We start from the raw sequence: 13,902 nt of genomic DNA on the forward strand, positions 1-13,902 counted from the left end.
GCATTTTTTTTGATAGGATAAAGTGTTGTTTTGTTTCTTCTTTAAAACATTTTGCTGTGAGTAAATCCCTGTTGCTTGAGTTGCATCATTTGATCCACTTTCAAGTCTGGGAATAAGTTAGAGCACATCCATTGGCCTATTTTGTAAACCGAAAATAAAAATAACAGAAAAATGCAACTAATTGCAAGAGATGTTTTGCATTTTACTGACAACACTGTACACTTACAAGACAATAGTAAAGCCCATTTTAAAGCCCCTTTCGAAAATGCATGCTTAACAACAAGAAGTAAAGCTTGTAGCATACAAACTGCCCCTCCTTCGGTTTATTTAATTAGATTTAGTTGAAAATTTTCATCAGAATTACAGCAAATTACCGTACATTGTTCTTTGATGAAAAGACTCGAGAATCCAAAAAAAATGGAGCCTTTGTTCAAAAAAGTATCAGGACATATGACAAATGTTATATTTATTAATATTTACAAGGGCATAATCTGTAACTACTAAAACCAGTCCTTTAGCCATTTTAAAAGAGCACTGAAGCCTTCGTATGAGCAAATAAAATGTACAAAAAAAAATGGATCAAACACCAAATCCACTCAAATGCATTTATACTACACTTCCTATCATGTAACTAGAAAGTTTTCTTTGTTAGACTCTCCTTTGACTTCAACTTGCACAGTTAAAAATGTTAAAGTGCCCTTTTAAAGATGACCCAAAAAGATGACCCTCTGCTGGTTTGAGTTCTCTGCTCCTCCAGCAGGAGGGGCTGTGGAGCAACAGCACACTCAGCTCCAGGGTTGCCCAGAGGACTCAGCTTCAAACCCAGTTTCTTGTTTGAACATTTGTCAGCAAAGCATTTTAAAATTCCATCTCTGGTTTAGCACAGGGGACGGAATTATTACGTTTGAGTTAGACTGTAAATGAATAAATAACACAACAGCGACTGAACATGCAGATTCTCAGTAAAATGTGCATAACTTGAGCTTGCACCACAACACATGCATATGAAAATAATCTCATCACACAGCAGTGAATGTATTAAAGTAACACCAATCCTTCAAATGGTTATTGAGCCGTGTATATTTTGGCAGTTGGATTTTCCGTTCCGAATCGGGTATTGAAAAACAAAAATGAGTGGTTATTTAATTTTTGTTTTAAAATACAAAAAATAAAATTGAAATACAAAGCATTTTTTCCTTTTCATGATTAAAAGTGGATATACAAATTTTTTTAAATGCTTTGATTTTCATTTTATATTTAGAATAACAAAAAAATAAAGTCAGGAAGAGAGAGAAATGAAAGAAAGTCCTTTTTTTCATTGTCTGAGACCGGAAGTGGTCATTAACAAGTGTGGAGCAGGCGTGAACTAACCGTGATGTGACCCGTTGGTTTCAACGGCAAGAAAATGAAGCCCGGATTTTGCTGCTTCCTGGTCGCCATTTTGGATTTTTTGGAGCCAGTGACGTAAAAAGCGTCATCAAACAGGCTGGACCGGAGAGCAACTAGGGGCAGGACCAGTCTATGGGGAGGCCAGACTGAGAGGTGAAGACTCTCTTATCCCACCCACATTTTACGGCAGTGGCTTCGATGTCACAAAAACGTCATAGTTTAGTATGTCGTCCAAAATGTGACCAAAAACGTCATAGTTTAGTATGTCGTCCAAAATATGACAAAAACGATATAGTTTAGTATGTCGTCCAAAATGATTACGAAACTTCATAGTTTTGTATGTCGTCCAAAATGATTACAAAACGTCCAAAATATGACAAAAACGTCATATTTTAGTATGCTGTCGAAAATGTCATTAAAAACATCATAGTTTAGTATGTCGTCCAAAATGCCATTATAAACATCATAGTTTAGTATGTCGTCCAAAAAAATGACAAAAATGTCATAGTTTCATATGTCATCCAAAATGGGACAAAAAAAGTCATAGTTTAGTATGTCGTCCAAAATGTGGACAAAAACGTCATAGTTTAAAATGTCGTCCAAAATATGGATTAAAATGTCATAGTTTGGTATGACGTCCAAAATGTCATGAAAAACATCATAGTTTAGTATGTCGATCAAAATATAGACAAAAATATCATAGTTTAGTATGTCGTCCAAAATGTCACAAAAATGTCGTATTTTAGTATGTTGTCGAAAATGTCATTAAAAACATCATAGTTTAGTATGTCGTCGAAAATATCACAAAAACGTCATAGTTTAGTATGTCGTCCAAAACGTCACAAACATGTCATAGTTTAGTATGTCGTCCAAAATGTCACAAACATGTCATAGTTTAGTATGTCGTCCAAAATGTCACAAAAATGTCATATTTTAGTATGCTGTTGAAAATGTCATTAAAAACATCATAGTTTAGTATGTCGTCCAAAATGCCATTAAAAACATCATAGTTTATTATGTTGTCCAAAATGTGACAAAAACGTCACAGTTTAGTATGTCGTCGAAAATGTCATAACAAAATCATAGTTTAGTATGTCGTCCAAAATGTCACAAAAACGTCATAGTTTAGTATGTCGTCAAAAATGTCACAAAAACGTCATACTTTCGTATGTCGTCCAAAACGTGACAAAAACGTCACAGTTTAATATGTCGTCCAAAATGTGACAAAAACGTCATAGTTTGGTATGTCGACCAAAATGTCAAAAAACGTCATAGTTTAGTATGTCGTCCAAAATGTGGACAAAAACGTCATAGTTTAAAATGTCGTCCAAAATATGGATTAAAATGTCATAGGTTAGTATGTCGTCCAAAATGTCGCAAAAATGTCATATTTTAGTATGCTGTCGAAAATGTCATTAAAAACATCATAGTTTGGTATGTCGTCCAAAATGTCACAAAAACGTCATAGTTTAGTATGTCATCCAAAATGTGGACAAAAACGTCATAGTTTAGTATGTCGTCCAAAATGTCACAAAAACGTCATAGTTTAGTATGTCATCCAAAATGTGGACAAAAACGTCATAGTTTAGTATGTCGTCCAAAATGTCACAAAAACGTCATATTTTAGTATGTCGTCCAAAATGTCACAAAAACGTCATAGTTTAGTATGTCGTCCAAAATGTCACAAAAACGTCATACTTTCGTATGTCGTCCAAAACGTGACAAAACGTCATAGTTTAATATGTCGTCCAAAATGTGACAAAAACGTCATAGTTTGGTATGTCGACCAAAATGTCAAAAAAACGTCATAGTTTAGTATGTCGTCCAAAATGTGGACAAAAACGTCATAGTTTAAAATGTCGTCCAAAATATGGATTAAAATGTCATAGGTTAGTATGCCGTCCAAAATATGTACAAAAATGTCATAGATTAGTATGTCGTCCAAATTGTGACAAAAACGTCATACTTTAGTATGTCGTCCAAAATGTCACAAAAACGTCATATTTTAGTATGTCGTCCAACATGTCACAAAAAAATCATAGTTTAGTATGTCGACCAAAATATAGACAAAAATGTCATAGGTTAGTATGTCATCCAAAATGTGGACAAAAATGTCATAGTTTAGTACATCGTCCAAAATATGGACAAAACGTCAGAGTTTAGGATGCCATCCAACATGGGGTGAAGCTTGAAATGATGCCTATCAGTGAAGTGATTCTTCTTTCTGTCTTTTAGACCCAAGAGAACCAGAGCACAACATACACTTCTAACCATCAAGACATCTTTTGTGGAGATCTTCTGTTCACCCTCATTCAGATCTTTAACTTTTCTGCACCATCTTTTTTAAAAGTGTCACTATACACTCGTTATCAACTTTTATTTTACCCCTTGATTTCATGATCACACCTATGGAGAGATCATCTTTTTCATCTTGTTTTTTTTATTTGTAGATTCACATGCAGTTGTTGCTGTTTTTGTAGTCAGCAATTATGCAACGAATTCTGAATATATAGAAGCTACCTGATATCATTCCATAAAGTTTAACACACCTGTAAATATGTGAAATCTTTCACAGACTGATGAATTGTACATACTAAGTCATTTACATGTGTTTAATGAGATTTCAGAATACTGTATGTTGTGTGAAACAGATTTAAGTAAATGATTGCAAAGAGTGATGCATGTATGAAATTAATAAATGACTTCATTTTTTAAATCACACAAACATCTTATGTACAGTATTTACACAATGTACAATGGCAGGTTTAGCATCTAAACAGCGGTTTCGGTTGAAATCATTACTGGTGAGGTGGATCAGACGAAAGGAAAGAAGAAGTCAAAGATGCAGTTTGGCGTCGATGGTAGGCATGGTTCTGTAACCAGGAAGAGCAGCAGCAAACACAGGTATGAAAGCCACCGAGCTTCTGATTGGCAGGACACTGCTGCCTCCAGACGACAGGTACTGCACAAAACAGTGCAAATACGGACAAATACGACATACTAACCTATGACGTTTTTGTCACATTTTGGACGACATACTAAACTGTGACGTTTGTGTCCACATTTTGGACGACGTACTAAACTGACATTTTTGTGACATTTTGGACGACATACTAAACTATGACGGTTTCGTCCATATTTTGGCCGACATACTAAACTATGACATTTTTGTCATTTTTAGGACGACATAGAGGCACCCCATCTGAGCGGATTCTTCCTCTTTGGGTCTCGGTGTGTTCATTGCTCATGAATAATCCCTATGACTTTTTTTTCCACATTTTGGACGACATACTAAACTATGACATTTTTGTGACGTTTTGGATGACATACTAAACTATGACTTTTTTCTATTATTTTTTTTGGCCTTTTTTCAGTTTTATTTGATAGGAGAGATAGAGGGAGACAGCAAAAAAGGAAAAGAGACAGGGCAGGCACACAGCAAAGGGTCACAAGCAGGAATTGAACCTGGGCCCCTTTGTCAGTTTCCCTGCTTAACCCATTGAGCTATACAGGTGCCCGAACTATGATGTTTTTGTCCACATATTGGACAGCATACTATGACGTTTTTGTCACATTTTGGACGACATACTAAACTATGACGTTTTTGTCACATTTTGGACGACATACTAAACTAGAAAACCACTCAGAGAGCTCAGACCTCCGCCAAGGATAGAGGGGAAAACAGGAAACCCATGCAGTAAGAGATCATGAGCTGGAATTGAACCTTCACCTCTGACAAAGCTCTGTTTATGAATCCCCTTCTTAACCAGTTGAGCTATCTAGACACCTTGTTGTGATCCGTTGGACGACATACTAAACTATGATGTTTTCTTTTTAATATTTTTTTTGGGCTTTGTCCCGCTTTCTTTGATCGGAGAGGTACAGACAGAAAGGAAATAGCGAGAAGAGTTCAGGGAAGACATGCAGCTAAGGGTCACAAGCAAGAGTCGAACCCGGGCCACTGTGTCGGAGACCAGCCCCTACACATGGCTCGCCTGCTTAACACATTGAGCTATACATGTGCCCAAACTAAGATGTTTTTGTCCATATTTTTGGACGACATACTAAACTATGACATTTTTTCAATATTTTGGGCAACATACTAAACTGTGACGTTTTTGTCCACATTTTGGACGACATACTAAACTATAACGTTTTTGTAATCATTTAGGGCCACATACGAAACTGTGACATTTTTGTCCCATTTTGGATGACACACTAAACTATGACGTTTTTTGTCCACATTTTGGACGACATACTAACCTATGACGTTTTTGTCCACATTTTGGATGACGTACTAAACTATGATGTTTTTGTCCACATTTTGGATGACATACTAAACTATGACGTTTTTGTCCACATTTTGGACGACATATTAAACTATGATGTTTTTGTCCACATTTTGGACGACATACTAAACTATGAGTTTTTTGGTCCCATTTTGGACGACATATGAAACTATGACATTTTTGTCATTTTTTGGACGACATACTAAGCTATGATGTTTTGTCCCATTCTGGACGACATATTAACCTATGACGTTTTTGTCCACATTTTGGATGACGTACTAAACTATGACGTTTTTGTCCACATTTTGGACGACATACTAAACTATGACGTTTTTGTCCACATTTTGGACGACATATTAAACTATGATGTTTTTGTCCACATTTTGGACGACATACTAAACTATGAGTTTTTTGGTCCCATTTTGGACGACATATGAAACTATGACATTTTTGTCATTTTTTGGACGACATACTAAGCTATGATGTTTTGTCCCATTCTGGACGACATATTAACCTATGACGTTTTTGTCCACATTTTGGATGACGTACTAAACTATGACGTTTTTGTCCACATTTTGGACGACATACTAAACTAGAAAACCACTCAGAGAGCTCAGACCTCCGCCAAGGATAGAGGGGAAAACAGGAAACCCATGCAGTAAAAGATCATGAGCTGGAATTGAACCTTCACCTCTGGCAGAGCTCTGTTTATGAATCCCCTTCTTAACCAGTTGAGCTATCTAGACACCTTGTTGTGATCTGTTGGACGACATACTAAACTATGATGTTTTCTTTTTAATATTTTTTTTGGGCTTTCTCCAGCTCTCTTTGATAGGAGAGGTACAGACAGGAAGGAAATAGCAAGAAGAGTTGAGGGAAGACGTGCAGCTAAGGGTCACAAGCAAGAGTCGAACCCGGGCCACTGTGTCGGAGACCAGCCCCTACACATGGCTCGCCTGCTTAACACACTGAGCTATACATGCGCCCAAACTAAGATGTTTTTGTCCATATTTTTGGATGGCATACTAAACTATGGCGTTTTTGTGACATTTTGAACGACATACTAAACTATGACGGTTTTGTCCACATTTTGGACCACTTACTAAAATGTGACATTTTTGTCACATTTTGGACGACATACTAAACTATGACATTTTTTCAATATTTTGGGCAACATACTAAACTGTGACGTTTTTGTCCACATTTTGGACGACACACTAAACTATAACGTTTTTGTAATCATTTAGGGCCACATACGAAACTGTGACATTTTTGTCCCATTTTGGATGACACACTAAACTATGACGTTTTTGTCCACATTTTGGACGACATACTAACCTATGACGTTTTTGTCCACATTTTGGATGACGTACTAAACTATGATGTTTTTGTCCACATTTTGGACGACATACTAAACTATGTCGTTTTTGTCCACATTTTGGATGACATACTAAACTATGAGTTTTTTGGTCCCATTTTGGACGACATACGAAACTATGACATTTTTGTCATTTTTTGGACGACATACTAAGCTATGATGTTTTGTCCCATTCTGGACGACATACTAACCTATGACGTTTTTGTCCACATTTTGGATGACGTACTAAACTCTGACGTTTTTCTCCACATTTTGGACGACATACTAAACTATGATGTTTTTGTCCACATTTTGGACGACATACTAAACTATGACGTTTTTGTACACATTTTGGACGACATACTAACCTATGACGTTTTTGTCCACATTTTGGATGACGTACTAAACTATGATGTTTTTGTCCACATTTTGGACGACATACGAAACTATGACATTTTTGTCATTTTTTGGACGACATACTAAGCTATGATATTTTGTCCCATTCTGGACGACATACTAACCTATGACGTTTTTGTCCACATTTTGGATGACGTACTAAACTCTGACGTTTTTCTCCACATTTTGGACGACATACTAAACTATGACGTTTTTGTCCACATTTTGGACGACATACTAAACTATGACGTTTTTGTAATCATTTAGGGCCACATACTAAACTATGACGTTTTTGTCACATTTTGGACGACATACTAAACTAGAAAACCACTCAGAGAGCTCAGACCTCCGCCAAGGATAGAGGGGAAAACAGGAAACCCATGCAGTAAAAGATCATGAGCTGGAATTGAACCTTCACCTCTGGCAGAGCTCTGTTTATGAATCCCCTTCTTAACCAGTTGAGCTATCTAGACACCTTGTTGTGATCTGTTGGACGACATACTAAACTATGTCGTTTTTGTCCACATTTTGGACGACATACTAAACTATGAGTTTTTTGGTCCCATTTTGGACGACATACGAAACTATGACATTTTTGTCATTTTTTTGGACGACATACTAAGCTATGATGTTTTGTCCCATTCTGGACGACATACTAACCTATGACGTTTTTGTCCACATTTTGGATGACGTACTAAACTCTGACGTTTTTCTCCACATTTTGGACGACATACTAAACTATGACGTTTTTGTCCACATTTTGGACGACATACTAAACTATGACGTTTTTGTACACATTTTGGACGACATAGTAAACTATGACGTTTTTGTACACATTTTAGACGACATACTAAACCACCCTGTCCCCTGTGTGTCCCACCCCCCACCCCACTCAAATTAACCTGGATCCGCCCTGGGACATCGCCCCGAAGTCATCAAAAATTTGCACTAGAAGTGATCAGTCTCACACATATTACCCTAAAAGGCAGCTGTACAAATCTGCATAAATATCAAGTGTAACTTGCTGCAGTGTTACAAAATGCATTTGTGAAATCTCGTGCTGTTTATGAAAAATGGATGTGTTTTTAATGCTCTCGGCAGCAAGCACATTGAATATTTAATGACAGAGTGCCTATTTTTAGGGTAAAGTCAAAGTCAACCCCAACTAAATGCATCAAAAGCGGTGTGGGGATAAGTTGAACTTGAACATTTTGGAGACTTTCCACTAAAATATCTTTTTTTTGGCATTTTAACAGGAAAGCAGACCCTGGCTTATTCTGCTTTGAGCACTCAAGGTGACATCCTGTTGACACGATCAAACAATCTGTCATCTGTAATTGTAAAACTGATAAACTGGTGCTGGACAAGCATACAAATAAAATAACCAATCACCAATTTAAACATTTTATTGTATCAAACAAATTTAGATTACAGACGTAATCTTCAATCAATTCAAGTAAAACTGGAACAAAAACTCCCCAGGTTTAAATCATGAAAAGTACACTATTACCATTCAAAAACAGAACAAACATTACATGGTCCATAAATACATTGCAGAAGAAGAAAACGAAAGCTTTCAGAGGAATGTTTTACTGTCTTTCTTCATCGTGGATAAAGTGGCCACTGTTGACAACTGGGAACTTAACCGCTGAAGCTGTGGCTGATTAATCTGCTATGGTGACATCAATACTAAGGTGGCTTCAGTTTTCTGTTTCACTTCTGTTCATTTCTTTCTTTCAGACATGTCAAGTATGATGTGAAGCTTATGGAAGGATTGTCACATAATCTACATGATAATGCCACTTCAGTGATGCAAATAACAGCTGAAATGATGTAAAACATTTAAGAGTGTGGTGATGATTTTGTAATGTTTCTGTTACATATAAAACTAGAATTAAAAGAAAATGCAGCAATGACAATATGTGTCTCGTATTGAAAATGCTTGAGTTGCTGCTTACATTTGTTCCTGTACGAAATAAAGTACAGTAAATGACTTGGGCTGAAATTGAGAAGTCAATGTACATTCAGTGCCATGCAAGAACGTGTTTTATGACTAGGATTTAGATTCCCGAGGAGCATTCATGTGTCAAAAATGAGGGTGCAATTTGTTCGCTGGAAATGAATTCCTCCTTGTTAATCCAAAATATGTAAATGTCTCTGCAGACACAATGCTCTGTTATGTAGTCTGCTTGTCAACTATACCTTTACCCGTGGTCTGAGTGGTAAAAGTCAGGTTATCAATATATTCCTATAAACAGACATATCAGTGTCGTTAATTAATGACTGATTAATTACTCGACACCCTGTTCAAAGAGTAAAACACATTTCAGTTTGAATATTAGGAAGATAAAGGAAGTCTGAAGTCCGGCTGAAATCGCATTAATCATCCCTTTTTGCAGTCAGAATTAATTTAACTGTCTTTCTTCCATTAATAGCTTTTATACTATTAAAAGAAAGAAAAGAAAGGTCTTCTCAGGAAAATGTTACCGCCTGTGTTTGACTGACAGCAGCCGGAGCCTTGTTGGGACAATAAAGTTTAAGGTTGAAAAAATAGCTTTTTCTCTGTGTTTTGGTCTTTTGCAAACACACAAAAGATATTTCAGGTCATTGAAAACATACTGGACAACTCCTTCCAGGGTGAAGATGATCAGAAACTCTGACTGCAGTTTGGTTTTTGGCCTGTGACGTCAGAGTGTGCGTTACTATTTCCTTTGTTCACATGAGGCGCATTTGTGCCACGACTTGCATGGCCGAAACAAGGCTAATGCTAACCTTCCTAACAGGACCTTTTACATGCTTACACTTAAATCTACAGCTTCTCCTGTACGAGAGCGAGAAACGGAGCACAGCATCAATCCTTCTTCAGTGCACCGTTGTTGGGAGTCTACTGAAACCGTCTTTTTTGAAGCTTCTGATTGGCCAGCATGATTTTAGGATTATATTACCATCTGTTGATTTTGTTCACACTTTCATTGTGTTTTTATGTTTTAATGTGGAAACATATTTTTTGGGAACAAAGTAGGAAAAAGCCAGTTTTAAAAACAACATATTCAGGTCTAGACTGGGCCTCAGAGACGAAGTAAACAAACCTGCCCTGTAACGTACAATTTACAGGCATACAGCAGTTAGCAATTTTAATGAAGGGGACCCAGAGAAATACACCAGCTTCTAAATGCACCAAAGACATTTCCAGGTATGTCTACATCCAGTTTAATGAGCTACAGCTGAGCTAGACTGACATTATTGGTGCATTTTCCACTGGTGAATGATTGTTTGGTTGATTGTTAAGCAAGCTAAGGTGCAGGACAAGATGTGTGCTGAAGCTAGTTAAGCAGGAATGCTAGTGTGGGTTGTTGTTCAGAGTCTGCTGCTCCTGTACACAACTTATGATGTACAGAAAAAAGTGAATCACAGACTCAAAGATGGCAGCCATTCACTTGAATGGTAGTTGCTTGTTTTGAAAATACAAAAACTACTAATAGAAAGAATAAATCAGTCCTTGCTTGAAGTTGTGTTGTTGAAGTTGTGTCCCATCAGCAAGGTTACACGTGATAATAATGCTTTGAATAAAGCATTCTAGGCCTCTATGCCAGATGATTTTATGTTGCCATATCACAAGTGGCCACTGGGAAAAATTAGCAGCAAGTCTGAGAGGTGGTGCTGAATCCAAATCTCTGAACAATCCATCAAGGGATTTAATTGACTGTGTGGACATGAAGTCTCCAAATATTTCCATATGGTGGTATTTTGATGAATTAATGTGAAAACAGAGGGTACATTTACAAAGCAAAGATTAAAAAAAAAAGAAATCTAAGTTTCTCTCTTTGCGCTTCTATTTTTCTTTCTCCAAAATAAGTGTTTATGTTATTTTGTGACTCCTTTCATTGTGTTATCAGTCTGCCTAAAAGACAGCCAAAAAGTTGGGGTGCCATTCTGACGACTGACCCAACCTGGCAACCTTTTTCACAGAGCAGATATGTATGCTGACATTTTAATTAGCAGGTAATATGCTGATGACTTTCTTGATGCATTCATTATTCATGTCATGTACAAATTGTCATAAAATAAAAAATAAAATACCCCCAAAATTTCCCAGTGCTCAAAGTAACATTTTTCAATGTCTTGTTTTTTCCGATCAACTGTCCAGAGCCTATAAATTACAATTATAGAAGACAAACTGTATCTACAGAGAGGTCATGAGCAGTACATTAGCTGTGCTCCATTTGTGTCACACAGGAGGCTTTCAGGCACAGCACTGAGTTGTAGGCCACCCGCATTTTAGAGGCTTTAATAGGCAAATACAACACAATAACTGTGGGTATGAGCTTAAAATGTACTTCAGTGTAAATGCAAGCTGTTACTCCTGTGAAAATGCCCGGTTTCATTTAAATAGGAGCATATCAGTATGAAAGACTGAAAACATGGCTGAAATGCATTCTGTGTAAACACAGTTTAGCAAAAGCAGCAAAGCTGGAACCAGAAAAATCATATATTTTTAGTCTTAAAATTAGATATCAAAATATTTGCTGATTAAAATTTCTTTCATTTGTCAAACTCACAGGTTAACTATTAATTACCTAATTTTGTCATTCTGTAACAGAAATCCGTTGTATTTCTTGAGAACACTCTGTATTTGTAGTTGTTGAATCCAGTAATGTAAAATAAGTAAATATATTTGAATGTAAACTGTCAATCAACCCAGATGTGATCTCCACCAAGCTACGATTCAGCATCTACCTCAGTGGGACAAAGTGTTGGCATTTGAATTAAAATAGACGGTTTTGGCTCCAGTTACTTATGAGGTACGGATACAGTTTTATTGCTCTGAGATGGAACATTAATTGCTGAAGCCATGGCACATATTTGATGGTAAAAACTGTCCAGAAGAATTGCAAATAAAGCATTTGTTGCCTTTGAACATTATAAGGGACATTAAACACATCAGCTATAGTTTATGATGATGACTGTGTGACTGAGAAAGGAAAAGACTGCCATTAAATCGACTCTCCGTCTGGTTCATACGTACAGTAGGCTAGTTTTAGTTTAGTGCTGGGAAAGCTGGAACAGACAAACACAATTAAATAACTGTCCCTTTACACTGGGTTTTTGACACAAAATAAACGTAGAAACCTTTGTTCTTGTTCTCGAGGTGGTAACTAAGGCCTGAATGTAGAAGAATAAGAGATGCCCTGATGTTTCTAAAGAGTGAATCTGCAGACACAATCTTCTGTCATTGTGTTGGGCCGACTGAGCACACTGAACAGCATTGTGTTGTACAGAGGACTGCTCTATTTTTCTTTCTCCAGGCTGCATTTCTTTGTCTTCTCCTCTGCTGGCTGACTCGCACTGGATGCTCCCGCTTTTGTGTCTACAAAACGTAATCAGAGACATAACAGACAGAAGTGAGTGAGGAGGCTGACTGGCGATTTAAATGGATTCCTGAAGCTAAACATGTTCTGACACTCTTTACTGCCATTTATTGAATCTTTACTCTGTTGCTTTGTGTTTTTCTACATGCGAATAAAGGCAGTTGACGTATATACAACCAGACATCATTCTATTTATGAGTCTGAGTGGGGTATTTTGTATCAAATACAGTAGCATGACACTGTATTTGACACAAAATACAGTATCATGTTGAGATAAATATCAGGCTCCTGACAAGTCTACTTTCACCAGGGCTTTTTTGTTTGTACTTTTACTTTGAAAGTCATTCTGAAGCCTTCAGACATGCACCTTACTGGATAAATATGGTGTTCACCTCAATATGCAAAGGTCACAGACTTATCAGATCCAGTAACATTCTTAAAACAATTCCAAAAATTAAAGCTCCTCTTGCGTATCACAAGCCAAATATTGCGTGAGCATTGTTTCTGTTCCCACAAAGGTTCTGTCGCGCCGAAATGATTAAGTATTTAGATATCACAGGCTTGTATCTGTTCAGCAAAATGCCATGAACAGCAGAAACCAGATGCAGCCAGAAATGTTACAAAGTCCATGAATGAAAAAAATGTTTAAAGGGTTTAAATACAAAGCTTTAATTTCAGATCAGCAAAAGAAGCGTTGCCGGCTTCTGTTGGAGCATCGTACTCTGTTTGCTGTACATCTGTACATGTAGTGTTTTGGCATTTCATAGCTACAGCCTCCATCTGTGACGATTACATAAAGCACCATGAGATTCCTACTTTTATGACTTTATATGCAATCATCATGAGCACCAAGGCTGCCTGTTGAGAATATGCTTCTTATATATTCCTAGAAGACAAATTAAGCAAAGCACAACCAAACAGTGTGTAGATCACTGGAGAGGGACTTTATGAATGTCATGGCATCATAGTGGAGCTCAGCTGGATCTCCTTGACAACCAGTTCTGCCCACCAGGCTGCTGCAGGTATAGAGGCCTGCTCCAAACAGTGATTATCTACACATAGCATAACAACTATTTCTATGCAGCTTGGTCAAGTTCCACAT

The 13,902-nt window shown here is 37.1% G+C and overlaps 1 protein-coding gene across 1 annotated transcript in view; it reads right to left on the minus strand.

The window, feature by feature from the left end:
- Positions 1–8,822: 8,822 nt before the first annotated feature.
- Positions 8,823–13,902, minus strand: part of LOC110949918 (protein phosphatase 1 regulatory subunit 1A-like) — a 35,079-nt gene continuing 29,999 nt past the window's right edge. The window contains exon 7 of the mRNA XM_022192242.2: positions 8,823–12,799. Within this exon, the coding sequence (XP_022047934.1) occupies positions 12,720–12,799 (80 nt within the window). The 3' untranslated portion in view covers positions 8,823–12,719. The remainder of the gene's footprint in view (positions 12,800–13,902) is intronic.

The sequence above is a fragment of the Acanthochromis polyacanthus genome, chromosome 5 (assembly GCF_021347895.1).
Source record: "Acanthochromis polyacanthus isolate Apoly-LR-REF ecotype Palm Island chromosome 5, KAUST_Apoly_ChrSc, whole genome shotgun sequence".
Lineage (NCBI taxonomy): Eukaryota > Metazoa > Chordata > Actinopteri > Pomacentridae > Acanthochromis > Acanthochromis polyacanthus.